The sequence below is a fragment of the Pleurodeles waltl genome, chromosome 3_2 (assembly GCF_031143425.1).
Source record: "Pleurodeles waltl isolate 20211129_DDA chromosome 3_2, aPleWal1.hap1.20221129, whole genome shotgun sequence".
NCBI classification, from domain to species: domain Eukaryota; kingdom Metazoa; phylum Chordata; class Amphibia; order Caudata; family Salamandridae; genus Pleurodeles; species Pleurodeles waltl.
This window is the reverse complement of record NC_090441.1, coordinates 196,445,024-196,472,730: the sequence shown is the minus strand read 5'-3', so window position 1 is coordinate 196,472,730 and position 27,707 is coordinate 196,445,024. Positions and strand designations below refer to the sequence as shown.

The 27,707-nt window shown below is 44.4% G+C and overlaps 1 protein-coding gene across 2 annotated transcripts in view; it reads left to right on the top strand.

Moving 5' to 3' along the window:
- Positions 1-27,707, top strand: part of SPEG (striated muscle enriched protein kinase) — a 1,321,813-nt gene that overhangs the window by 980,700 nt on the left and 313,406 nt on the right. For both annotated transcript variants that reach the window (XM_069227158.1, XM_069227157.1), the window contains exons 25-27: positions 17,503-17,675; positions 18,234-18,260; positions 21,045-21,197. In XM_069227158.1, the coding sequence (XP_069083259.1) occupies positions 17,503-17,675; positions 18,234-18,260; positions 21,045-21,197 (353 nt within the window). The remainder of the gene's footprint in view (positions 1-17,502; positions 17,676-18,233; positions 18,261-21,044; positions 21,198-27,707) is intronic.

Genomic DNA, 27,707 nt, shown 5'->3' with positions numbered 1-27,707 from the left:
AGCCACCATGTGAATGTCAAGAAATGGTAGCGCACAATGAATATCACGAGTTAAGCACAAGAAATGAATTGCGCGTCTTGCCGTTTCGATGCTACCATGTGAATCCCAAGAAATGGTAGCGCACACTGAATACCACAAGTTAAACACAGGAAATTAATTGCGCGTCTTGCCGATTCGAATATCAGTATGCAAATGCCAGAAAAAGCCAAGTGCACATTCACACGCACAAGATAAAATCTTTTATCATGAAAATTAGGCCCAAGAACTCGAAAGCCTTCGAGAACGGGATCGGGGGCCCAGCCCGACCTCCGTCTTACCGCCCTGATGAAGGATCACCAACACAGTGAAGGGCAAGGCCTGGAAGATCAAAGTAGGCCTCTGGAACAGGAGCTCAGAAAGTTGCTGCTGCTCTGTACCGGGACCTCTGAATAGTGAGCACGTGGAGCTGGGCTGGCTCCCTTATATAGAGCCTTGGCCCAGCCCACAAACCACACCCAGTCATGCTGCAGAGGAAGCTTCTAGAAGGCCCTGGAAAGGGACCACACCCTGACACACTCTGAAAGCCTGCATGAAATACATTGCAAATGAACAGTATTTATAAGCACCTTGAATATAAGTCTTCAGGATTAAACTCTGCAATGCAAAAGGTTAAACAACAGCACATCAGCATAATGCATGAATTACGTTATCTTGGAAGTGCTGGGTTTTTGCATTCCAGTCGCCCGTAAAGCGCGCACTGCCCTGATGTTGACAGTACTCCCCTCTCCCAAGCGCGCTCTAGGGCCTGTTTTGCCTGGTTTTAGGCGATGAAAACACCTCACTAATCGTACAGCATGAATGTCAAAAGCGAAATCCCAAGAGCTACTCTCAGGACCGTAATTTTTCTGAGAGAGCTGCAGTTCATAGGTTATTGGGTTGCCTTGTTGAAAGACGGTGTAAGGACCTATGAACTTGGGACTAAACACGTGTCTTTTCTTGAAGTCCATATATTGTGTAGAAAGCCTCATTCTAACACCTGTTTCATATTGAGGCCCTTCACAGTGTTTCTCATTGTGATGCTCTGCATCCTTTTGTCTGTCTTTATTGCGGTGTGATAACACGCCACCACTTGTTCCATCTGAAGCACTTGTTTCTACTGTGACTGGACGGTCAAGATCAGAATGAGTCAAGACTGGGACGGTGGAGAAGTCTTCTTTTTTAGCATCCTTGGTTGTGTAAGCTTGTTGAGGATCTATACCACTGGATGTCTGGAGACCGCTTTTTGTGACAATGAGACTTTCAGCCTCTGAACGAGTCAGGATAGGAGTACTAGAAAAGACTTCCTTTGAAACCGAAAAGGCCTTATCGGCTTCTGGGGACCTCAAGAAGGGCTCTCCGTTCTTCCTTGCCCCTTCCCTACCAGTACATGGTACGTTTTGTGAAGGCAATGTCATTTCCTTTGTAGCGACTATAGCTAACGGAGATTCACTCAGTTTTAGAACATTCAAAGTTTTAAGACATCTTGTCTTACAAAGGGATGACTGGAATGTTATCTTTCTCTCCTACCAGTCTATCTGAGGATTATGGTAACTCAACCAGGGCATTCCGAGGATGATTCCATACTGAGGAGCGTGAATAACATCAAAGGTTACTGACTCAAAGTGTTTAGTGTCATAAGTTTGTCCATCACAAGTTATTGACAAAGGCAGGGTCTATAGAGTCACTGGACCTCCAATCAAGAGTTTGCCATCTGCGGTCTCCACTAACCTCAGTGTTTTCTTTTTCTCACACGGGATCTCCCATGCATCCAACAATTGAGTGTCTATGAAATTCTCAGTAGCACCTGAGTCCACTAAAGCTTCTCTTAGGTAAGTGTGTCCTTTTACTTTAATTTCTAGATCCAATTTCAAATACTGTGATTTTCTAACCAGTGGTGTCTCTTCCTGAGGAGGGTCTGAGGTAACTCCCAAGACTAAACTTTCCTTGCACTCTGGGGATTTTAGTTTTGTCACAACCTTTTTGGCAACAGCCAATTTGCTCTTTGGTTTTACTGGACACTCTTTAACAAAATGACCTTCCTGGCCACAATACAAGCATTGACTCTTTTTCCGGCATAGATCTTTCTCTGCAGTCGTTAAGGACCGTCTGATAGTTCCAATTTCCATTGGTTCCTCATTGTTCTCTTTCTGAACTTGTGATTCTCTGTTATCATGAACACGCCAGGAATATTTCTCAGTTTTTTTGCGTGTTCCCCTTCGTTCTGCCAGACGATGATCCAGTCTCAAAACAAGGTTTATTAGATCTGGACAATCAGTAGACTGTGGGTCTATCTGAGCAAGAATGTCTTTTAACTCGTGCTTGAGTCCTTGGTAGAACAAGGCTGCTTGCTTTTCTTCAGGCCAGGATGTTTCGGCTACCAGACGATTAAAATTAGCTAAGTAAGAAACTAGATCTTGGTTACCTTGTCACAAGTCTAATAGTTCACGATCTGCCGACAATGTCACAGTTCTACGATCGAACACTCGTTCAAACTCACGAACAAAATTTCTCCAATTGTAAAGCAGGGGACTGTCTTTACGCACAAGAGGAATTGCCCAGGTGGCTGCGTCCCCAGTCAGGTATGATAACAAGAAGGCCACCCTGGATTGGGCATCAGGGAAAACACTTGGTAGACATGTAAAGTGCAATTCTACTTGCATCAAAAAGGATTGCGCTTTCAAAGGATCACCTGAGAACCGTTCTGGAGGAGCCAGAGGAATGGCTGAGGGAACGTTGAGAGAAATGTTAGTTGGAGGGTTTCCTCTTGTACCTTGAGGAGGAGGACCAAGCCAACCCGCACGCAAAGGACCTTGCTCCATCTTTCCCACTCTTTCCTGATGACACTACCTCTGCTTGGAGCTGCGTGATAACCTTGACTAGCTCGTCCAGCGTAGCCATGCTGAAAACACACTCAAACCAGAAGGATAATAATCAGTGGGCTCACTATCCTGTCAGAGTCACCAGATCCTCGGGGTCTGCGTACGTTCCCAACATGTCCACCACAAGACAGCTCCAATACTCTGATTAGAATGTCACAGAGTCTAAGAGAGTCCAAGTGGGGAAAAGGGGATTAGGTAGGGAACATCTGGGAAGGTAACCTGTAGGAAACAAAAGGTTAAACAACACAACATCAGAAGAAAACCACATTTAGATTCATAAAAACTCTCTATTGAGTCTAGGGTTCAATGATACTTGGAACATGAAATAACACCCTATTGCGTCTAGAGTTCAGTGATAGTCGGAACATGAAATAACACTTTGTTGAGTCTTGAGTTCAGTGATACTCGGAACATGAAATAAAACTCTGTTGAGTCTAGAGTTCAGTGATACTTGGAATATGAAATAAAACTCTGTTGAGTCTAGAGTTCAGTGATACTCGGAACATGAAATAACACTTAGACTGAGGAAACATGAATGGCCTAGAACTAGACTCTAATTAGGCCTCAAGAAATCTAGTTACCTGGAAAAGAATCAAGAATGGTTAGTGCAAGTTTCATATGGACTTTTCATGAATTGTAACATACTGTTTTAGGAATACAAGAACCTTCTAGAACAATGTCTCAGAACAAACACTGCCTCATTACATGAGGATAAAAGGCCATCCAAACATTCCCTGGAAAACAATAGGAATTGTACTTAAGACTTAACATTCACATAGAATGTAACATCTTGAATTTAACACCTCTGCAGAAAATTCAAGGGCCCTGGATAATTGTGTGCACTTTAGGAAACACTACATATCAAAGTTTTGATTGTCATAAAATAATCGTGCACATTATAAGCGGTCTGACATCAAGTTTTAAATGTGGGAAAAGAAACACGCACACTCCTGATTTCAACAAGAAAATGCACATGCCATGTGATTGTGCACACTGCAAACAATCTGAAACATCAAGGTTTAATTGCGGAAATGAATCGCGCGTCTTGCCGATTCAAATGCCCCCATGTTAATGCCATGAAATGGTGGCGCACAATGAATATCATGAGTTAAGCACAAGAAATGAATCACGTGTTTTGCCGATTCGAATGCCACCTTGTAATTGCCATGAAATGGTAGCGCACAATGAATATCATGAGTAAAGCACAAGAAATGAATCGCGCGTCTTGCCAATTCGAATGGCACCATGTGAATGCCAAGAAATGGTAGCGCACAATGAATATCACGAGTTAAGCACGAGAAATGAATTGCGCGTCTTGCCGATTCGAAAGCCACCATGTAAATGTCAGAAAAAGCCAAGCGCACATTCACACGCACAAGGTAAAATCTTTTATCATGAAAATTAGGCCCAAGAACTCGAAAGCCTTCGAGAACGGGATCGGGGGCCCAGCCCGACCTCCGTCTTACCGCCCTGATCAAGGATCACCAACACAGTGAAGGGCAAGGCCTGGAAGATCAAAGTAGGCCTCCGGAACAGGAGCTCAGGAAGTTGCTGCTGCTCTGTACCGGGACCTCTGAATAGTGAGCACGTGGAGCTGGGCTGGCTCCCTTATATAGAGTCTTGGCCCAGCTCACAAACCACACCCATGCTGCAGAGGAAGCTTCTAGAAGGCCCCCCTGGAAAATGACCACACCCTGACATACTCTGAAAGCCTGCAGCAATACATTGCAAATGAACAGTATTTATAAGCACCTTGAATATAAGTCTTCAGGATTAAACTCTGCAATGCAAAAGGTTAACAACAGCACATCAGCATAATGCATGAATTACGTTATCTTGGAAGTGCTGGGTTTTTGCATTCCAGTCGCCCGTAGAGCGCTCACTGCCCTGATGTTGACAGTCGGAATATAAGCAATTCACAGTCGAAAGATGCTGCCGAATGTTGGGAGGGCACCTAATACTTCGAAACTCAGGATCCAGTTTCTGCGGCGTGGATTAGTATCTCTGCAAAAGAGATTTGATTATCAGACCTTCACCAGAAAATATCAAACATGCTGTTGACACAGCTTCAAAACTCAAAAAACAGAAATCCCTAGCAGAATCGAATAAAAAATCCATGCCAATGGGAACAGGCATGGAGCCATGAAATGGAATGAGTCCAAGCTACCTGTGCTTACCCACTAGGAGAAGTCACTGAAGTATACCATTATTAGCACACAAAACATAAAAATATTACTGTTAAAAAATATTTAAATTGTGTTAATATATATTTTAATAAATGTAAACATATCTCTAAAATTGCATAAACACTTTTCTCAATGATTTCAAATTAATAATCGAAATGAATCCGATTTTACAGTAACATAATCAGATATTACAAAATTTGTAAAAAAAAGTAATACAAAAAATAAACATACTTAGGGGGTTATTCTAACTTTGGAGGAGGTGTTAATCCGTCCCAAAAGTGACGGAAAAGTGACGGATTTACCACCAGCCGTATTACGAGTCCATTATATCCTATGGAACTCGTAATACGGCTGGTGGTATATCCGTCACTTTACCGTCACTTTTGGGACGGATTAACACCTCCTCCAAAATTAGAATAACCCCCTTAATATATTATTAGTAATAATTTCCATAAACCTTAAACCAAACACACATATAAACAATTTAATATGAATGTTTACAATATGTGTAATAACAATTAACCTCATAAAAACGTACTGTATACAAATCCAAATCACTAAAAATAATTACAGCATTAATCAACTTTTTATATAAAAATGGAAAATAATAATTTAATTATAACATGTATGAAAAAGGTGTACAAGCAATAAAATATAATATTTTGAATAATATATAATTGAATAGTATGATTACAAAAACATTACTTAAGAATAATTTGCAAAGTAAATCCTCATCTATTTTAAAAAAAATAGAAATTATAATCAAAAATGTAAACAATTATTTGTATTTTTCCTAAAATATTTAGATAAGAACAAAATGAAAATACACATATTTTGAACATCTCCCCACCATTTCCCCTGTAAACCCAACATGTAAATCCCAAAGCTTTAAAAAAGGTCAAAATAAAAAATAATATTAATAAACATTTTTTATAAAAAATATAGCAGCAAAATTACACTTTTACAATAAATTTGTAAAACAATTGCTTTAAATATTTACATAAAACAATAAATACGAAACCCTTAGCAAACTTTTTTTTTTAATCTCTTTATTGTTATATGAAACATAACATCATACACATCTGTGCACGACAGCGCTTTCTTTGCCATAATACCAACTTGGAGATCGACAATAGAGATAGATTAACGGTGTTGAGAGGTCGAGAGAGGTTAGTAGAAGTTGAAACATAAAGAGGGAGGTGAGATAGAGACAGCTTGGGGGTGGCCTTTGGTGGGAGGGAGAAGGGGGGGTAGAGGATGTAATGAGGCTGTGCCCCCGACTACGTTACATTTCAACCAATTACATTAGTCGTTCCCTAACATTAGCAATTCGTAATTGAAGGCAGGTAAAAACAACGGCCTATCAATGTGGGCGTAGCGGGTGATGGTGCACCCCGTGTCAGTCTGTGGGTGTTGTTGATCCGGATGAAGATCAACAGGCATGCGCGCGATGTCTCTCGTTCTGCCACGTTTGTGTCTATTGGGTGGCATGGTTACTGGCAACAATTGTGTCGAGCCCGTGGAGCATCCCTCAAGGTGCTCCAGTTAGCTATATACAACCCCACTGTGTTGAGTATGTTGGGTCATCGTCCCATGTGCATACCCCATTGTCTTCTCGCCTAAGTAATGCTTGTGACGTGTAAGACAGACGTATCGGGTGGTACTGCTAGTAGTTTCTTGGGGGGCGAGTATCGTCTTTATTCTCGAGTGAGACAATGAGGGTATCCCATGTATCCAATCCCTTGATCATCAGCCCTCTGTCTCAGAGTGAGTGTAGCACCTGTGCCTCCGCCTTTTCCCATTTCAGCAAGTCACCCGTCCAGAGGTGTGTGTCTGGCCTGTTCGGTGCCTTCCATTGCATTGCCAGTAGGCGTAACCCTTAGCAAACATAGCATAAACATGATATTATATGCAACAATATTATTGCTAACAATGTTTTTTACAATGATATTAACAACAAGTCTTAAAATTATATTCTTACCTTCTATATTTGTGTCCAAAATGTTTTAGACATCCTGATATTCTTGACACAAGAGAATGGAAGGAACAGACAGTTACATGTCAGAGCTCTCTACTACTGCATAAAGCTCTAGTATTCCTCTGAGCAGGAGAAACAAGTGTAATTTATGGAGAGTAAGAGTTTTTCAAATGCTGTACTTACAATTTGGTATATCAATGAATAGTTGCTAAAATCCTGTAATAAAATCGTACACTTTGCATTCCTTGCGTGGCTTCAGTAATCTGACTTAGAGGTTTGCATCATGCATGTACCACGTTGTGTGGTGCAAGCATGATGCAGAGCTCTCATAAATATGCTCCTTCATCTTGTCTGGCCTGCATCTACCCCAAGTATCACTGGGTTCCTACATGTCTCTTGCCTTTTTCACTGTTTATTGACCTAGTATAGGAAAGTACCATGGTCACCCTTAGGATAGAATGCGCATACTGCACTATTGCATTATGTTGGAAGAGCCACCACTCAACCATTCTCCACCCAAACCCTCCAAAAGTGTGTCTGACTGGCCTGTACTAAGCAGTTGTACTGCTCTCACTGAAATCACAAGATTACATTAAGAACGTGCTATCATCATTTTACTAGGAGACATTAATCAGGTATGTTCTTAGAAGAAGTGTGGGGCCTTGCCTAGAAAAGACCCGGACTGCACTCTCTTTTGATGGTTGCGACACTAATCACTGGAAAATTATTTTGATTGCATCGATGTGCTTTGAAAACATACTGAATAAGTGTTGGTAAGGGCTGGTTATGGATTTATTCATGGTGTTGAATAGTTGTCACGTTGAGAAGTGTTTGAGAACACGTAATGACAATAACAGACTGTATGAAACCCAATGACCCCTGTGTTAACCAGTGGATAGTTATAGGTAGAGAATGGGTAGAAAGTTGTTCCCTATTTTAAGAACACTTACCTGTGCCCGTGTATTTCATTTAGGGGCATATTTATACTTTGCTTGTGCCATTTTAGCGTCAATAATTTTGACGCTAAAACGGCGCTGACCTAACACTGTATTTAAATTTTGACGCTAGACCGGTCTAGCGTCAAAATATTGGAGTTAGCGTCATGTTGTGGATGCGGTAAACTAACTTACGCTAATTAGATGCAAAGTGGGCATTCACGTCTACAATATGACGCTAGCGTCATAATTTAACACCTGGGTCATACCAGGCGTTGGGGTACCTGTGGACCCATTTCCATGCCCAAACACCGCTGAATGGGCCCACAGATGCCCACTCCAAGCCCCAGCAGCACCCACACCGGATGAACACCATAGGATGGGGGACCCCATCTTGGGTAAGTATAGGTAAGTATTCTTTTTGTAATGTGCCATTGGGGGGCCCCTTACATGGGGCCCCTTGCCTGGCACTGGGTCTTATGACCTTGCCCAGGGGACACTGGTCCTCTGTGCTGGCCATTGAATTGGTGGGCTGACTCCTATCTTTACTAAGGCAGGAGTCATTTTTGGGTGCTAGTGCGTCAGAAAATGTTGCTCTGCTGGTTAGCGGCATATTTATTGCCACTAACCAGCATAGCGTCATTTCTGGCCCACTCGCATCTTTTACCCTACAGCCAATCCCCTCCCCCCGGCTATCATCCTTTTTTTAGATGCTAGCCTATCCTTAGTGCTGGCGCGCACCATTCCATAACTATGGCGCACAACTGCCGCTATGGAATGGCACTAGCCAGCGCTAAGGATTTTGCCGCAGTTTTGCAGCAAAAGCCATAAATATGCACCTTAGTGTCTGAGTCAAAAGCACTAGTGTAGTGCCAGTCTTCAGCTCGCCCTGCTGCAGTACCAGCTTCATCCCACACTGCTGCAGTGCCTGTGTTCATCTCATACTGCTACAGTGCCAGTCTTCATCCCACACTGCTGCAGTGCCAGTCTTCAGCCCACGCTGCTGCAGTACCAGCTTCATCCCACACTGCTGCATTGCCTGTGTTCAAGACACACTGATGCAGGGCCTGTCTTCCTCCTACTCTCATCTAATGCCAGTCTAACTACTGAACAATCAGCTGCCGGACGCCGGAGATGGACTTGTGGGGATGTCGGAATCATGCTAGATACATTGAGGGCTTATCATAGTCTCCATCTGCTGCTACACTTTAACGTCCCAATACTGCTGTCATGACCAATGAGCAACACACTTGTTTGGCGACACTTACTACATTAAGATTTTGGTTATCTGAGTAATTATAAATTTTAATCGACTGAAAGTACAGACAGATCCGGGATACAGTACTGTTCTTTTTTTCTTAGTACTCTTGATTTTTTTCTGACCGGTAGACAACGACATTGCAATCTAGCCTTGAAAAAGTCCTGAAGAGAACCAAACATGTGTCGGCTGTGAATAGACTGTGAATATTCATGAGGAATAAACTGTTCTTACATGTGGAATTTGACATGCTTGAGAAATTACCATCAAACAATTGTATTTACAATTGACAAATTATACAACATCTGTGTGGAATTTGGAGTACAAACACATGCAATGTGAAGTAGATTATTAACTTGTTTTTGCTGTTGGACTCAAGTAAAGTAATTATATATCTGAATGTTTGAAGTGGAGTTTTGTAATATCTCTTTTGGAGTGCAATTGGTTATAAATAGGCACTAAAGAGTATGAATGGACACTTAACAAGAAATGAGAATTAGGATACTGAATATAAATGCACATTTGTCGTGGTCTCCACTAATATATGTTTTTCTGTCTAAATACCACACTGCTGCAGTGCCAGTCTTCCTCCTGTTGTGGGGTAGTGCCAGTCTTCATCGCACACTATTGCTGTACCAGTATTCATCTCACACTGCTGCAGTTCCAGACTTCCTGTTGCATTGCCAGTCTCCATCACATTCTGCTACAGTACTAGTTTTCATCATTACACACTGCTGCAGTGCTAGTCTTTATCGCACACTGATGCCGTGCCTGCCTCCATCACACACTCCCGCTGTACCAGTCTTCATCACACACCGCTGCAGTGCCTGACTTCCTGTTGCAGTGTCCTTCTTCCGGCCACACTACTGCAATGCCAGTCTTCATCCCACACTGCTGTAGTTCCAGACTTCTTGCTACAGTGTCATTCTTCCTGCCACATTGCTGCAATGCCAGTCTTCATCACACTCTGCTTCTGTACCAGTCCTCATCCCACACTGCTGCAGTGGCAGTCTTCATCCAGCACTGCTGCAGTACCGGACAGCATCCCACACTGCTGCAGTGCCAGTCTTCATCCCACACTGCTATAGAACCACTCTTCATCACATACTGCCGCAGTACCAGTCGTCATCCCACACTGCTGCACTACCAGTCTTCACCCCTCACTGCTATAGAACCACTCTTCATCACATACTGCGGCAGTACCAGTCGTCACCCCACACTGCTGCAGTACCAGTCTTCATCCCACACTGCTACAGTACCACTCTTCATCACACACACTGCTGCAGTACCAGTCTTTATCCCACACTGCTACATTACCACTCTTCATCACACACTGCTGTAGTACCAGTTGTCATCCCACACTGCTGCACTCACATTGCTACAATAGCCACCCTCCTCACTCACTGTTACAATGACAGTCATGGTCTCACACTGCTGCAGTGAGGGAGTGTCTCTCACACTGTTGCTACAGTATTAAATGATGTATTCCCAACTGCTGCAATCCCATAGATGCTTCCTCTTACATAACAAAACACCATCTCTTTCTGCTGCACTGTTGCATTGTTCATCCGCACTGCTTTTGGGTCGGTGTTTCCAAGTACTTATTCACAGCACTGCAGGGCTGCCTCCTGTGGTCAGTGTTCAGTCACATCTCTGCAGTGTTTCTGTCTGAGAGTATTTACTTTTACTCCAGTATTCGAACTTTCATAGATTCACATGCTTGAATCATTCCCCTTCATCATGATGGGAGTCCCCAGTATTGTCAATATAGACCTAAACATAGAGGCCTAAGGCCAATTAGTTTATTATTCCATCAGAGTCAACCAATCCAGCGACACTACCCTATATAACACTCCTGAGAGAAGCTCCAGTCCCTCAGATTTTTTACTACACGTCGCGTAAGGGAGTCTCCACTGATCTCAGCTCAGCTTTTTCACTACTTGGTTATTTTAGAAGAATTTAGTCTCATTTCACTACTGTTTGGAAGGATCGGCCTTTAGTATTCACAGCTTCAACTTATCAGGATACTGGCATCATATCTGACAAGGAGAAGAAAAATCTCTTCAGACTCTGTAAGACCTGTGACATAAAGAGGTTACATTCTGAGGACCCACATCAGAATTGTATTTATTTCCTCTGTCCCGATCACTCTGCAAAAAGACTGCAAGGTATGTCGTACCTTTTCCACCAAGACTTTAAGGGACAGAGAAGAAAGGCAGCTTATCTGGCTACAAAAACGTGAAACCAGGAGAGAGCCAGTTTCAGATTCTGATAGTGATGACTCCTCTGCTTTTTCCAGGAGATCCTACAAAAGAGAGAGATCACCCCATACTAGACCCTTCTCAGAACAGCCCAAAAAAAAGCCTCCAAAAAGACCACCTCAGGGTCTTCTAAATTTCCTCACAGATCCAGGTTTCACTCCTCTATAACGGAAAGAAAAGAACATCCTACCTCGGATGAAAGGGCTAAAAATCCTCCACTGAGCCATCTACAACGCCTATTAAGGTCTCACATGCCTTTAAAAAATCTTCTTTAGCTCCAGACCGTCTACAGACCATCGACGATAACTTCACTTCACCGTCGATAAGAGCACCAACAAGTTCCCCACCATCGACCGGAGCGCCGACGAGCACCCCACCACTGACAAGAGCATGGCTTTCAGCAACTTCATCGACCAAGACGTATACGACGCCATCATCAACAAAGCTGACGGGGACCATTTCTTCACAGTCTACATCTACCTCCTTTTCAATGACGACAACATCGTCGACGTCAGTGTCTAAGCCATCAGTGCTCAAGCTCCACCCTCCCTTGTTGTTGCGGACACAGACTTCATCTTTGCCATCAACGTCTGAACCCACGACTGGTGCTTCCCACACCGAACTGTCGATGACCCCATCTACCACCTTGTCGACGGCGTCGTCATTGGCCTCGTCAACAACCTCGTCAAAGACCCTGATCACAAATTAAAAAAGGCTAAAAAAGCAGGAATTCATGTGGTTAACCCCTGAACACACTACTCCAAGTAAGGTGACTCCCTTCATACCAACTCATTTGCAGGAGGGGGAAGAGGACTCGGATGACGAAATACCATATGGGACAGCATATAGTCCCTTCCAGTCAAATGTCAGGAAGAAGATGAACAGTATTATGAGGAATATGATCCACAATTCTTTACTTCTCAGGAATAACCATATCAGGAGGAGATGGTGTATATGCTGAATTACTTAATTTCTGGTCTACAACTCATGTTGTGGGTGCCTCAACCATCTGTGGCTACTAGATCAACAGCACCTCAATCAGCCACCCTGCTCAAGAGGCCTACATCTTTGTCTCTCACGACAATCCAAGCACCTTCCAAAGCTTTGCTCCATGATCCAGATATCTCAGATGAAGAAGGTGAACTCCACAAGGATCACACAGAATGAGATGACTTCATTCTCCCTACCCCATCTTCTCCTGTACCCATAAAGGTTGACTTGCCTTCTAAAGATATCAGTGGTTTTCATAATTTACTTGAAAGGGCCACCAAAAGATTTGGAATCCAAATGCCATTCAAGCAAATGCACTGCTTTTTATATCACTTTAAACAGTTGTTCCAGAAAAGTGTACGTTCCATGTCTAAGGTCAGTTACATCTGGGAGGAAGGGTTAAAGTTGATGTAAAACCCAGTGACAGTCAATGTAGTTCTTCCTCACTTAAATAAAACATACAAAGCCCCGGAAGATGCCCCAACCTGCCTGACTGGTGACCCAGACTCAGTTATTGCTCAAGCGGCTCATAGACGACCCAAGAACCCTGCCCCAATTTTGGAGCCTCCTGACAAGGAGGGACGATGGTTAAACAACATTAGCAAATGTTTTTCATCAATGTCAAGTCTTACAGTGAGAGTGGTTAGCTCTCTGGCGGTGCTGGGAAGATATGATAGACAGTTATGGTCCGACAATGCCCCATACATAAATCAAGCCAAGCTTGAAGCAAAAAAGATCTTGCAAGAGTGAAAGAGGACATTGGCAGAAATTATCAACTCCTCCATGGCTATTGCCATCACCACATGTTTTCAGCTTGCGGGAGCGGCAGTGCTCAGAAGACAAGGCTGATTAACGGCTATATCCTTTTGCCCAGAGGTGCAGAATACATTTTTAGATTCTCCCTTTGACGGACAAGCCTTGTTCGGGAAACATGTTGATGAATCTCTCCAGGTGATTAAAACCAATACTGACACAGCCAAATCACTTGTTACACTGAAGTTCAGAAAGTAGTCCTTTCATGGAGCCAGAGGATGTGGAATTCCCTAATATAGGGGAGGCTATCAACACTACAGATAGCCCTCTTACATATCCACCTCCCAACAGTTTCACCCACAATACACCCAAAGGTAACCTTCACAAGCAACGTACAATAGACCGGCCCCCAGGTAGCGATCGGGTTGCCAGGGAAAAGATTCGACTCGCCGACAGTGATCTCTTCAAAGCTCCAGCTACCCCTATTCCTTCATACTCCAGACTAGGGGGCAACATTTTATTATTCCTCCAACGATGGCATGACATACCATCAGACCAATGGGTCTTGGACCTGGTTCAGTTCGGACACATTCTAGAGTTTGTCCAGATTCTACTTCACAAACCCATTCCCAAATACCTCTATCAGCTCAAATTAGAGGTCAACATCATGCTTCAGAGAGGAGAAATGGAGAAGGTTGCCCTTTCCCAACTGGAAAAAAGGATTCTACTCCTACTTTTTCCTCGTTTGCAAAAAGTGGAAGGAAGGGTGGCCTCTCCTCTGCTTCAAATATTTGAACATCTATCTGAAGAAACAATCATTCCGCATGATAACACTGCAGGATATCCTCCTTCGCTTAAACCATGGGGATTATCTGTCTACCCTACATTTGTAGGACACCTACTTTCATATCATAATCCACCCTTCTCCAAAGGCAAGTCCCAAGATTCATGGTAGCTAAAAGCCACTACCAATTTCGAGTTTTACCCTTTGGTCTGAAACCGGCCCCCAGGATAGTTACACAGTTTCTGGCACCTGTGGCCGCATTCTTGAGAAAACAAAAGCACAAGGTCTTCCTGTACTTGGAAAATTGCTTTGTCAAGGCAAAGTCCTTTCAAGCAGCACAAAAATCAACAAGAATGCGTATTGCGCAATTCAACGACTTGAGCCTCACTCTCAATTAGAAAAAGTCCAACCTTCATCCCTCGCAGATTACGAAATTTTAAGGGGCAAGTCAGGACACCAAATCCAACATGGAGTGTCCCACAACAGAAAGGCAACAGAAAATAATTGTTTTCACAAAAGCCATTCTGAAAAGAAAATGCATTTCAGTACGCCTTTACAAGTCGTTCCCGGGGATGATGTCTTCCTGTATCCCACTAATACCTTTTTTGCAAACTGAGGATACATCCCCTCCAGGAAGATCTCAACCTCCAATGGATTCAAGCCACAGGCAGTTTCGATAATCCAATCATGATTATTCCAGTCATGATCAAGACCTTAACTGGATTCAGGAAAAACACCTATCAATCGCCCCCACATTTCTCCCTCAATCAGCTCCGTGGGGCATCACCACACCTCCTCGCTAGAAGGATGGAGAGCATATCTTCAAGATCTACAGATCAGCAGCAAGTGGCAAACACCTCTTTGGAGTTCGCACATCACCCTTCTAGAGCTGAAAGCTGTTCATCTGGCCTTGCAAGCTTTCCTTCCCAGGATTGCCAATTCAGAGGTGCTCACAAAGATGGACAATACCACCGCAATACACTCCTCTCCTGAGAAGCACAGGAAATTTGGAATTGGGCAATCACACATGTAGTGCATCTACGAGCAGAACATGTCCCTGGGAAGCAAAACGAGACATTGCACACATTCCCAGCAGGTTGAAATGAGCTTGTCACAAGTGGGAACTAGATCAGCGGACAGTCGATCACATATTTTCCCAGTGGGGAACACCCAATCTCGACCTGTTCGCCAGCCTGTCAAACACCAAATGCTGATACTTCACAAGTTGGCGTCTCCATCAGGGATCATGGGGGAATGCATTTTCGATGGTATGGTACGAAATCTTTGCTTACACCTTTCCTCCAATTCCTATGATTCCAAAGATTCTCAATAAAATGAAGATCGAACCCTGCACACTGATCTTAGACGCTCCAATGTGGCCTCGCCAACACTGTTTCACAAAGCTTCTCCTGTTGTCAGTGAGACCTCACATACCTCTGAAGGTCTCCCCTTATTTCTTGACCATGAGCAACAGTAAAGTCTTGCACCCAAATCCAGAATCTCTTCACTTATCGGCATGGCTCCTGAGCACAATGAGTTTACCTATCTAGATATCCCTCCGGAGTGCAGGGGCATACTCTCCAGAGCCAGAGCTACCAGCAATAACAAAACTTACTCATGTAAGTGGAAGGTTCTGTATATGGTGTCAACAGCAACAGATACATCCACTGTCTTCCTCACCGGAGCAGATATTACCCTACCTATTGCATCTGGCATGTTCAGGCCTAGCTCATGCCTCCATTAGGGTTCATCAGGCTGCCATTTCTCATTTTAGACATTCACATAGGACACCCTCCTTATGGTCCTCCAGACTCCTCAAACAATTCCTGAAAGAGCTCTTCAGGGTCTTTCCACCATTCAGACGACCCCTCCTTCGTGGCAGCCGAACACAATCCTTCACAGCTCATGAAACAGCCATTTGAGACGATTCACAGATCCACTTTGTAGTTTCCATCCTGGAAGGTAACCCTTATGGTAGTTGTCACATCAGCCAGACAAGTCAGTGAGATCCAAGCTTTGATGTTTCAAGAACAATTCTTACAGATTAGAGATGACAGGATAATCCTACATACAAACCCACAATTAATACCAAAGATCCCTTCGGACTTCCATATCAATGAGCCACTAATCCTGAAGACCTTCTTCCCAAACCCTTCAACACCAGCAGAAAGGGCTCTTCATTCTTTGGATGTGAAAAGGACCAAATCCTTCCATAAAACTAACCAGTTGTTTGTTGCTTACAGTACACCAAGAAAGGGTCAACCCCTTTCAAAACAAGGCAATGCTAGATGGATATCGGCTGCAATCCGATTTTGCCACCAGGCAGCAGGCAATCCGTTACATACTTCTGTCTGTGCTCACTCCACGAGAGCTGTTTCTACATCTACTGCACTATTTACGGGTGTGTCACTCCAGGACATCTGCAGAGCAGCTACTTGGAATAACTGTCACACCTTCACACAACATTACTGTCTCGATTCCGCTCCTCAAGGAGAGGTAGCGGTGGGATAGGCGATCCTAAGAAGTCTTTTCCAGTAAAGGTGAGCTATCTCTATCTTCCCACCATTCTTCGGTGAGTTCTGCACATTATCTTAAAATATATCAAACAGAAAGGGTTTATATATTGTACGGTTTCTGGTAATAGATGTAAGCTATTGTATTTTGCTTTATTTTATGTCTGTATATTCTATTGCAGCTCTTGTGAATAGTCTTTTAAAGTGCTCACAAGTACTCACAATTGACACTACAGTGTGCCTCACTACTGCTTTCTATTCTGATTCAAGAATGTAAATCTGTGAAAGTTCCAATACTAGAGTAAGAAAGTAAATTACTTACCTCTAATGTAGTTCTGCAGTATTGGAATCTTTCATAGATTCACATGCGACCCACCCACCTCCACAGAGAATTTCACCTTTACTTCTCTCAGTTATTATTATTGATAAGCACTAGTGCTGCGAAAATCTGAGGGCCTGGAGCTTCTCTCAGGAGTGTTCTAAAGGTTGGTGATGCCTGATTGGTGGACTCCCAACGCTAGTCCTTTTTTAAAAAATGACACTGATAGAATACTAAACTAATAGGTCGAATCTATGAAAGATTTCAATATTGGAGAACTGCAGTTACAGGTAAGCAACTTATTTTCTTCTACCGTCTTCTTTCTATTCAGCCAGACTGCTTGTGAGGGTGTTGGAGAACAATCATTCCACACTGCTACAGCTTGAAACCATGTTCAGCCACACTGCTGTGGTACCAATGCCACTGGAGAGTACACAACCCACACTGCTTGAGGGATCCTCCCTAACTGTTGCAGTCTTCAGGACACTCTCCAGTAGGGCTCGAGTTCATCCCACACTACAGCAGTGCTGCAATGTTACAGGATTACTCCAGCTGTTCTGTGTAGAATGTCTCTAAGTACCTCTGCAGTTAAAGGTCAAAAAAACTTTTTTTTTTCTTTTCCTGGTAGCCTGAGAACATCTTGATGGCAGACACCATCAGTGAGCAGATACGTATCTGCGACTTTGGCAACGCGCAGAAGATTACGGTGGGAGAGGCACAATACGTCCAGTACGGCACCCCCGAGTTTGTGGCTCCAGAAATTGTAAACCAGCTGCCAGTTTCCACAGTCACTGATGTCTGGTAATGTTCTTAGATTAGTGTGTCCGTTCACACCAGCAAGATGGGTGGGGTCAGCATAGTGCCATGGAAAAGGCTGTGGAATAGAGGGTTGAAGATAGTCATTTTGGGCCTGATTTAGAGTTTAATGTACAGGTTACTGGCCACAAACGTGACAGTTATCCCTTCCATCTAGCTGTAAGTGCATTATTTCCTAATACCCTGTCTGAAAAACTCTAAGTCAGGCCCTTTATCACAATGATGGGGTCAGAATTCTGAAGGTTGAGGATGACAGGCCATGTGGAATTGAGAACAAGAATTTAGAGTGAGTCATTGCGGGTGGGTCTAATAAGGGTGGCGCATGGGTCACAATGCGTGGGTGCCCCAGCAGTACTGACCATTAGTGAGCGCTTCTGCCATGGGTTGGTCATGTTGGGTTCTCCATCTTTATAGTGATCTGGGTAGTAGGTGTTGGTACCACAGTTCAGTCTTATAGTGATAACTTGAAGTTATTAATTGTTCAAGTTGTACGTGCTGTCTGACCTTTCCTTTTTCTTTCTCTTACATTTTGTCATTGTACAGGCCGGTGGGAGTCATTGCATACTTATGGTAAGGGTGCACTTCGTACTTTCCCTATTAGCGTAGCTTGATAGCGTAGGGAAGAGACCCTAGGTATCATCAGATGAACAGGCTTTAATGTGATACTTTCCTCACTGATTTGTTATACATTATACACTGATCTCCAGCAAATGCCCAGATGTTCGTCCAACCTTTCATCAGAAAATCTAATTACAGATTATCACAGAACTAATGAACTACACACGATTCAGTGAACTACACAACTCCATCTGTGCCCTTGTATGGGTAATCCTAGGGCCTGCAGAGTTTCAGGATTCCAGGTGGTGACATGCACTCTTAGCATTCTGTTAGAGAAAGGACTTTACTAGACCTAAATTACATATCTTTCCTGATGGCCAGCCCTCTGCCATCCCCCCAAGTGTACATATTGAATATGTCTGAATAACTCCCAGACCTGGAGCCAATCCCGCCTAACTTTTTTGGGTAAACGTACAGCAAAAGCCTGTGTCATCCTTGGTTATGTTGTGCAATCCCTCAACAGATTGAGCTAGATAAAGGCTAGCTACCAGACCTGTGACCATGGCATGGGTGGTTTCCAGGTCCCAACAATTAATGGGTAGGACAAGATGAAGGACTGTTACCATACCAGTATCTCATGTCTTTCCTGGTTCCTGTGACCCAGCCCTAAATGTTTACATTAAGATGAAAAATGGCTACCAGTTCTGCTGATGTGCCTTCTCTGTGACAATTATCTCACCTAGGGCCAGATGTAGAAAGCTTTTTGCACGTCGCAAACAGCAAATTTTGCTGTTTTCGATGTGCAAAAAGCACATCGCAATGCACAACCTCGTTTTGTGATTCAGTAACCTGGTTACCGAATCGCAAAACGGGTTTGCGAGTCGCAATTAGGAAGGGATGTCCCCTTCCTAATTGCGAGTCGCAGTGCAATGCAGGATTGGTTTGTGACCGTGAACACGGTTGCAAACCAATTGCATTTTGCACCCTTTTGAAATGGGTGGTAACCCATTCGCAAAAGGGAAGGGGTTTACTTGGACCCCTTCCCCATTGAGAATGGCACTGCAAACATTTTTTCAGAGCAGGCAGTGGTCCTATGGACTATGGACCATTGCCTGCTCTGAAAAAATGAAACGAAGACGTTTCATTTTCCGTTTTTGTAATGCATCTCGTTTTCCTTTAAGGAAAACGGGCTGCATTACAAAAAAAACCCTGCTTTATTAAAAAGCAGTCACAGACATGGTGGTCTGCTGTCCGCAGCAGACCACCATCCCTGTGAGGGCCGCCATTCGCAAGGGGGTCGCAAATTGCGACCCACCTCATGATTATTCAGTCAGGGACACCATCCAACATTCAGAATTGCGACTCGCAATTTGCAGGTCGCAATTCTAAATGTTGCTACATCTGGCCCCTAGTTCCTTGCCCCATCCCTCAGAAGATAGGGCAATCTGAGGAATTTTACCAGACCGTCAGCTTGTGTCTTCCCCAGTTTCCTTGTCCCTAACCCTCAGTGTGTAGAGCTAAGTAAATAATTGTTGCTATGTCTGCAGCACTTCTCTTCCTTTGTCTCAGCCATTGGTGGGTACAAGTAAATGAAAGATGGTTTCCAGGCTTGTGCCTCTTGTCTTCTCTAGTTCCCTTGTGCCACCCATAAATGAGTTGAGCTAAATGAAGGATGGTTACCAGGCTTGCAGGCCATGCCGTCCCTGTAGCTTGGTTCCCTTGTCCAGTACAAAACTGGTACAACTTAGTGAAGCTTGGTTATCAGGCCTGTGGTCTGTATCTTCTCTGATTTCACAGTCCCAGTCCTCAACTGGTAGGCTAGATGAAGAGATATTCCCCAGACCTTGCACTGGTGTAATCTTTGGTGTCCCCAACCCTCTTAGCCTACTGTGGATAAATCAGAGAAATTCCCCAGGCCTTGCACTTAGGTCTTGCTTGGTGTCCCCATCCCTTTCATACGCCTCTGGATGTAGTACAGATATTCCCAATGCCTTGTACCCATATATTCTTTGGATGAAGCAGACCTTGTAGTCCTTGGTGTCTCCTACTCTGTCAGCCTTCTGTGGATAAGTAGAAATATCCCCCAGAGCTTGCAGTACTGTAATTCTTGATGTCCCCATCACTCTCAGCTTTCTCTGGCTCCAGGCCTTGATCCCATATATTATTAAGATAAGGCAAAGATATTCCCCAGACCCTGCACCAATGTAGCCCTTGGTGTTCCCTACCCTCTCAGCATTTAGGGGATAAAGCAGAGATATTCCCCAAGCCTTGCAATCCCCCAATTCCTTGATGTCCCCATCCGTCTGACTTCTCTGTGCGTGCAGCAGAGATATTAGCCAGTCCTTTCAATGATGTATTCTTTGAATACAGCTGAGATATTTCACAGGACTTGCACCCCTGTCTTCAGGGATGCCCCGGTCCCTCTGAGTCATTTGCGGATAAAGATGACATATTACCTGTGCCTTGTACCAGTATATTCCTTGATGCCCCTGTCCCTCTCACCCTTCTCTGGGTGAAGCAGGGATAGTCCCAAGGGCTTGCACCTTGGATAAAGCATAAATATTCCCCAGGCTCTGCACCTATTTATTCCTTTATGCGCATGTCTGTCTCAGCATTGCTTTGTTAAAGCTGACATGTTACTTGGGCCTTGCACTCATTTTTCCATTGATGTCCCTGTGTCATTAAGCCTGTTAGAGGGAGGGTACAAATGGGTTACCAGTTCTGGGTCCCATGTCATTGCTGGGGCATTTGCCCCACAGTAGACCTACATTGATTATATAACGCTTCTCTCTTTAGCTTGACAGGCATCTCTCCCTTTGTTGGCGAGAATGACAAGGTCACTCTGTTAAACATCCGTAACTACACTGTGGCTTTTGAGGAGAAGATGTTTGCTGACTTGACCAGGGAAGCCAAAGGATTCGTCATCAAAATCTTGGTCAACGATAAGCTGTAAGTATGGTCGTTATAGGGAATGGGCAGCAGATGTGAGTGGTCACATGGCTGGAGCCGCGGATGCGAGTGATCACATTGCTGGAGCAGTGGAGGATGTGACTAGTCACATGGCTAGAGCAGTGGATGCGAGAGAACACATGGGTGGCGCAGCAGTTGTACTGATCACATGGCTAGGGCAGCGGATGCCACTAGCCACATGGCTGGGGCAGCGGATGTCACTGTTCACATTGCTGGGGCAGCGGATGCCACTAGCCACATGGCTGGGGCAGCGGATGTCACTGTTAACATTGCTGGGGCAGCGGATGTCACTGTTCACATGGCTGGGGCAGCGGCAAATGTGAGTATTCACATGGTTGGGGGAGCCAATGTCATTGGTCATTTGCCTGGGGCAGTAAATGTCACTGTTCACATAGCTGGGGCAGGGGCGGATGTTAGTGGTTACTTGACTGGGGTAGCAGCAGGTATGAGGTGTCACATGAATGGGGCAGTGGCGGCTGTGAGTATTCATGTGAATGGAGCAAAGGATGTGACTGCTCACATGGACAGCAGAGATTTAATAGAGGTAATCAATCAGGCTCTAACTACTGACTTTTTGGAGGCACTGGCATATCAGGGGATCCATTAGCTTTTCTGTAGGCCAGGTGACTACATCAGACTGTACATTCTCATGCACGGTGTGGCATGTGACAAGTGACTGAATCGTGCACTTATCTGACCAGAGGAGGCATGGTCTTTTTGGAAGTTAGAATGTCAGTCAGTCATTCACACACCTGGCTCTACCTCCTTACAGTTCCAATCCTACTTATCTCCAGAGCAACTGATTGCCCTGCCCGGAAACTTATTCTTATTCTATAGGCCATTTTACCTGACAACAGATTGTACTTGCAGACACAAGAGGTATTGGAAGAACGACCTTCATTAAATCCTGATTTCAAGGATATTGCATCACTGAATGGAGAGAAAGTGCTCTGGAGACTCCTGTTGCTAAATCCTCAGTACAGAAACACAAGTAAAGTTAAGGAAATAAATATGACATATTTACTCTAATTTTTGGCCTTTCTGTGAACAAAAATAAGACGTCTCTAATGGATTCTTCTACCTGCTGATTCCTTACCTTTAAATACCATAGTTACCAATGTGAATCAGGAAACTTCTGATACAGCTCTCCAACACAGGTAGGAGACACTGGCTCCATCTTGATTCCAGACGTTGATATACCAGGATGTCACAGGAACTATCGATCAGCCTTCCTGGCACGCCAGCATCAGTTGTGTTTTTTGCACAGCTTTTGATGTGGGTCCTGTGCGTCTCTCCTCTTTCAGGGTGATAAAAAATGGCTCTTCAAACTTTTTGGTGCAGTTTAGGGAATATGCGACCACCGAAAAAGTCAGAGCTCAAACCCTGCTGTGGGTGTTATAGACATGTCCGTCACAGACCCATTTGATGACTGCTTGTAGTGTCTTACTTCAAAACATGTAATTGTGTGACCTCTACCTTTGGAGGAATACTATGGTCATCAGAGACCATGATGCCAAATTTTTAATGGCTGCACAAAGGTTGATCAGTTGAGTCGTTGAAGACAAAAGCACGATCCAGATCCCCATCACTCTTGCCCTCGTCTTCCAAGGGAGGAAACAGGTGCTGTAAGAAGAAAAAGAAACACACTTCTTCAAGGAGATCATTGTCCAGGAGGGGTAAGGTTTCTCCAGGTTCTTCACCCATGGCTGCTTCATGACTGGGCATGAGTTAATGTATATCTCTCCTTGAATGCTCATGATTACATTGTTGCTGGTACTGACTTTGATGTTGTCTGCTCCATTGCCACTAACCGCTCCCTCCTTGTTCCTGACTTTGAGTGGGATCCAGCCACCTTTTTACAAAGTAGCTGCCCGGATTGGGTCTTGCTGAGCTCCACTTGGTATCACTTCACTGGTGGCAACTGCTCTCCCTGCATCCTATAGCTTGCTTCTGATGTTACCTGGTTTGGGCTCTACACCACCCTTGATGTTGTTTCCGGCACCTATTCTGATGCCGACTCTGGTGACACTGCCTCCAAGTGCAGGCTCCAGCACCATCCTTGATGCAGGCTGCAGCTCTGTTGTCACCGCTGCTGTCTTCTCCTCTGCCTCAAGAATTAATGCTGCCACCTGCAAAAAGGCTGAGACCTGGAAGAGAACATCAACGCATCCTGGAGGAGAATAAAGCCAAACTGAGGCATCCATTAATCCTCACAATGCATACCCTTTTCAGGTGGAATTCAGGCCACCGTTCCGAGGATGAACAGGGGGATGACACAGAACCTTTGCTCCCTTCTGATTCCTATTATTTGCTAGCCCTGCAAGATGCCTGTGGGCTGGATACTCCTCCAGATATTGATATCGGCCAAGCCACTCGCCAAACTCCGGCCGAGTTGGCCCTCTTCCACTCTATTTTAAAAAAGGTGGTAACTTACTCTCCCCTTGCACTTAACAACATCCTTGTGGATGTACTGCAGGTGGTTCCTACTCTGTTGTAACCACTGCTCCTGTTCAGTGAGGCCCTAGTTGAGGCAGTAAGGTAACCATGCTCAAAGACCACATCATATGCTGCGGTGAACCCAGAAACATAGCATATCACTTTAGACCAGCTGGTAGTGGCCCAGCCTTTTTGTCCCTTTACCAGAGAGCTTAGTAGTCGAGGCCTCTTCTACCTCTAGGTTGAAACTAGGAGCTTTTCAGATCCAACCACCATAGAGAGACTCAAAAAATCTGGAAGGAGTGGGGAAGAAAGATTTTACCATTGGGACTTTGGTGCTGCACTCTGAATGCAGCATACTTGTTGAGGTGTTATTCTGATGCCCTCTGGGATGCGGTGGCAGTGGTTGTTCCTAATTTGCTTGAACACCTACCAAACCATTTTGTAGAGGTAGTCCCAATGGGCAGGACTCCACTCTCCACATTATCAAAGTGGGCCCAGGCTCGACAGACAGCGTCGCAAGTGCAATTGGTTCCTCTGTGGCTGTAAAATATAAAGCTTGCCTGCCATCTACAGGTTCGCAGTTGATGTACTAAGCACTCTGATGGGTGTGCCATTTGATGTAGAGGAGAGATTCTGATGTAACAGTTGGGCATTTTTAAGTGGGCAGAGTAAGCTCAGGCTCCCAGAGATTCTCAACCCTTTTAAAAGCCCAAATAGTGTAAGGCAGCATAGGTCAGTTCGTAGCAGCCTAACCTCTTCTGTCAGGCAATGTAAAAGCAGTGGCAAATGCTAGTTTGATTCCCCCCCTTGTCTTCCTCCTCTTCCCCCACACCACCAAGGAAGAATTTGTAGTTTAGCCATGAACAGCCATGTGGCCTGCGGAATAACAGGGTTACTCTTTCCGACAGGCCTGGAAGGCTATATCCTCAGACCAGTGGGTTCTGAAAATGGGCATTCCTTCCCCATTCACCACCAAATCCCACTTATTGCTCCCCAGCATTCCCTTATATTTGAGACCAGTCTACAATTACTGCAGCAAGAGGTGATGGTCCTGTGGCAGAAGGGATTAGGGAAATTGGTGCCATGGCAGGAAATTGGGCAGGAATGTTGGCTGCTATACTTACTAGTTCCAGAAAAGGACAGTGGTCTTCGCCCAACCCTAGAACTCAGGATCTTGAACTGGTCCCTGCATAAGGAGAAGTTCAGTTTCAGGTTTCATTGGTGGTAGGTGCAGAGGACTGGATGATGTCACTCAACCTACAGGACACATATTTTCATATACCGATCCTACAGCCATACACAAAGTGCCCGCGATCTGTTGTGGGTTGTACCCATTACTAATTTGCTATCTTCCTTTTGGATTAAATTCAGCAACTTGAGTTATCACCAAGGCGATAGTGGTGATTGAGGCTCAACTCACGAAGACATGAGTTGCACTGTGCCTGTACTTGGACAGCTGGCTGCTCAAAGCTGATTTGCCACAGATAGTGTCACTCCTGCCGAGAACAACAGCATTGCTGTTCAACTTGAGATTTCTAGTCAACTTCGCCAAATCTTGCTGGAGCCTTCTCTGTGCCTTCTGTTCACAAAGGAAGTACTGGACATAACAACACTCTGGGCTTTCCCTCCTCCAGAGAGGATTCAGGAAATTCAGAATATGATTCTGATTTTTGGTCTCTTGGTGTCTTGGCTACTGGTGGATATTTCTAATCACAGATTCTCTCTCAGGGGATTTCCACTGATAGTCATAAGCACTGCATAGTCCCGCCCACCTGCGGGTATCCCGAAGGACCTTTTTTATAATATATCTTCTTAAGTGTAGATGTTCACCTTTCTTCAGAAAGGCCTGTTGAAATACTTAAAACAAGAATATTGCGCAGCCTATAAGGGAGGCTATAGAAGTCAAATATTTCAGACTGCTTTTAAACAAGGATAAGAATACCCATGTATATGTATATTTAAGGCCAAATCCTTTGGTAAAATGCTAACATCTCTTTCACAAACCCTTTTTAAAAGGGAAAGATGGAGGGAAAATATGACAGTGTAGCCCTTTAGGCTGCAATTATGTGAACCTAAAAACAGTGTCTTTGTCTTTAAAGGCCGAGAGACCACCAGTATCCCATCATGCCCAGCAGGTAGTAGTTTCTTCAGTGTTTTTTCCCAGCTCCTGTTGACAGGATGTTGGAGCACTGAGCTCGACCGTTTAGGTTGTTTCTCTTCAAAGCTCTCACATAGAATTTTGGGACAAGTGATTCACTCCACAGACTTCATCTGTTCCTTTGAATTTTTTGTCTTTTGCTGACAGAAATATTTTGTTATTAGTAAAATGAAATGCCATCTTTATTTGACAAGTGCCCTGCCTGTGGAAGATAGAAGGCCAAGTCATATCCTAATAATGTCTGCATCATCCGTCTTCCTGATAGCCATATTCCTGACAGATGTCCTCACTACAGGAAACTTTCTTGGCTTACCCTGAGGGAAAGGGAGAAGATTCACCTCCATGACACAGAGGAGCGATTTAGACAGCAGGCGCAGTTAGAAGTTGAAACATCTGGTGAGTGTCAGTCCTCTACGAGGGACCTTCCACCTTCCTTTGAGGACCCCAGAGGCAGAAGGTCCAAAAACAGAAGTACAGCACAAAAACGATGTTGTTCCTGGTTGAAGTTGAGAGTGTTGACGTTGAGACTATTACCATACCAACTTGTTTACCATTGAAGGCTGGGTCAAAGTCAAAGAGGAGACGAGAGTCGACATTGAGAAGAGGTAGGTCGATGTCAAAGGTGACTACACATTTGAGGCACAGAAGGAGTTCGACATCGAGGAGTGTGTCAACATCAAGACAGAGGAAAGTCGACATTGAGGAGTGTATTGACATTGAGACATAGGAGAAAGTGAACATCGAGGAGTGTGTAGATGTCAAGACCATCTAGGTCTGTGCAGAAGGATTTAAAACCAAGACAGAGTTGCATACCATCATCCCTGGACTCTGAATACTTCAGAGTGTATTCTCCATTATCACCTACAGTACTGCCAGACTCTCGTACTCCTCTGCCTTCATCTCTTCCTCCAACACCACCTCCACCACCACCTTCTGGTCATTCTCCACCTCCTCGTTCAGTGCTTTTTGTCACAACCAGCACCCATAACTCCTCCAACACCACAGCCTGTGGTCTCTACCTTTTTCACGATGATCGCAGTCCAGATCTCGCCATTGTTTGTGCTACTCCAGGCATCGCCACAAGTCTGGCATTCTTCATCTCAGCCGTCATCCAGACCCTTACATTGTTACCATGCATCGAGGTTCGGGTCATGAACAAGGTCAAGACATAATTTAACCTATTATTCCACCACTTCTTCTCCCAGTGCAGGCAGATACTCACCAACACCATCTGATTCTCCTCAACCAAGGGTCTCTCCAGTGGATGATATAAACACTTTTCAGGCGATGCTGGTGCGAGGCGCTTCACAAATAAACATCCCTATGCCTGCTCCTACACCATCCACATCAGTAATCTTTGGAACGCTTCACCACAGATCAGCATCCAGACCTCTTCTACCATTTGTTCAGCATTTGTTAGAACCAGCAATGGACTTGCTTCCTACATTGGCCTCAGTCTAATCTGCTCTATCAAGGCTGTAAAAAAATACAGACCTCCAGAGCAGGACAGACTGTCTCTCTGCTTCGACCTTCCTCTGGATTCTGTGATCATCATTGCAGCAAAGGAGCACCACTCCACCACTACTTTGTCTACTGTGCCACCGTACAAGGAGAGTAAAAAGTTGGATCAGTGGTCTGCAAGGTTTGTGGTACAGCTGCCACCTCCATGAAGGTAGCAAGTGCATTGGCTTTCCTGGGCAGGTACGACAGAGCCTTGTTGGAGTCTTTGCATAAATTTGCCAATGACCTCCCCTGAGACAAGAGTAAGGACTTTCTCGAAGTGGTCAATGAGGGGGTGATGGCCTCCTACCCGATCATCGGTGCTGCAGCTGATTCATCATTATTAGCAGCCCACGAATACTGCTGCAGGGTGGTCTTGCGAAAGCATTAAT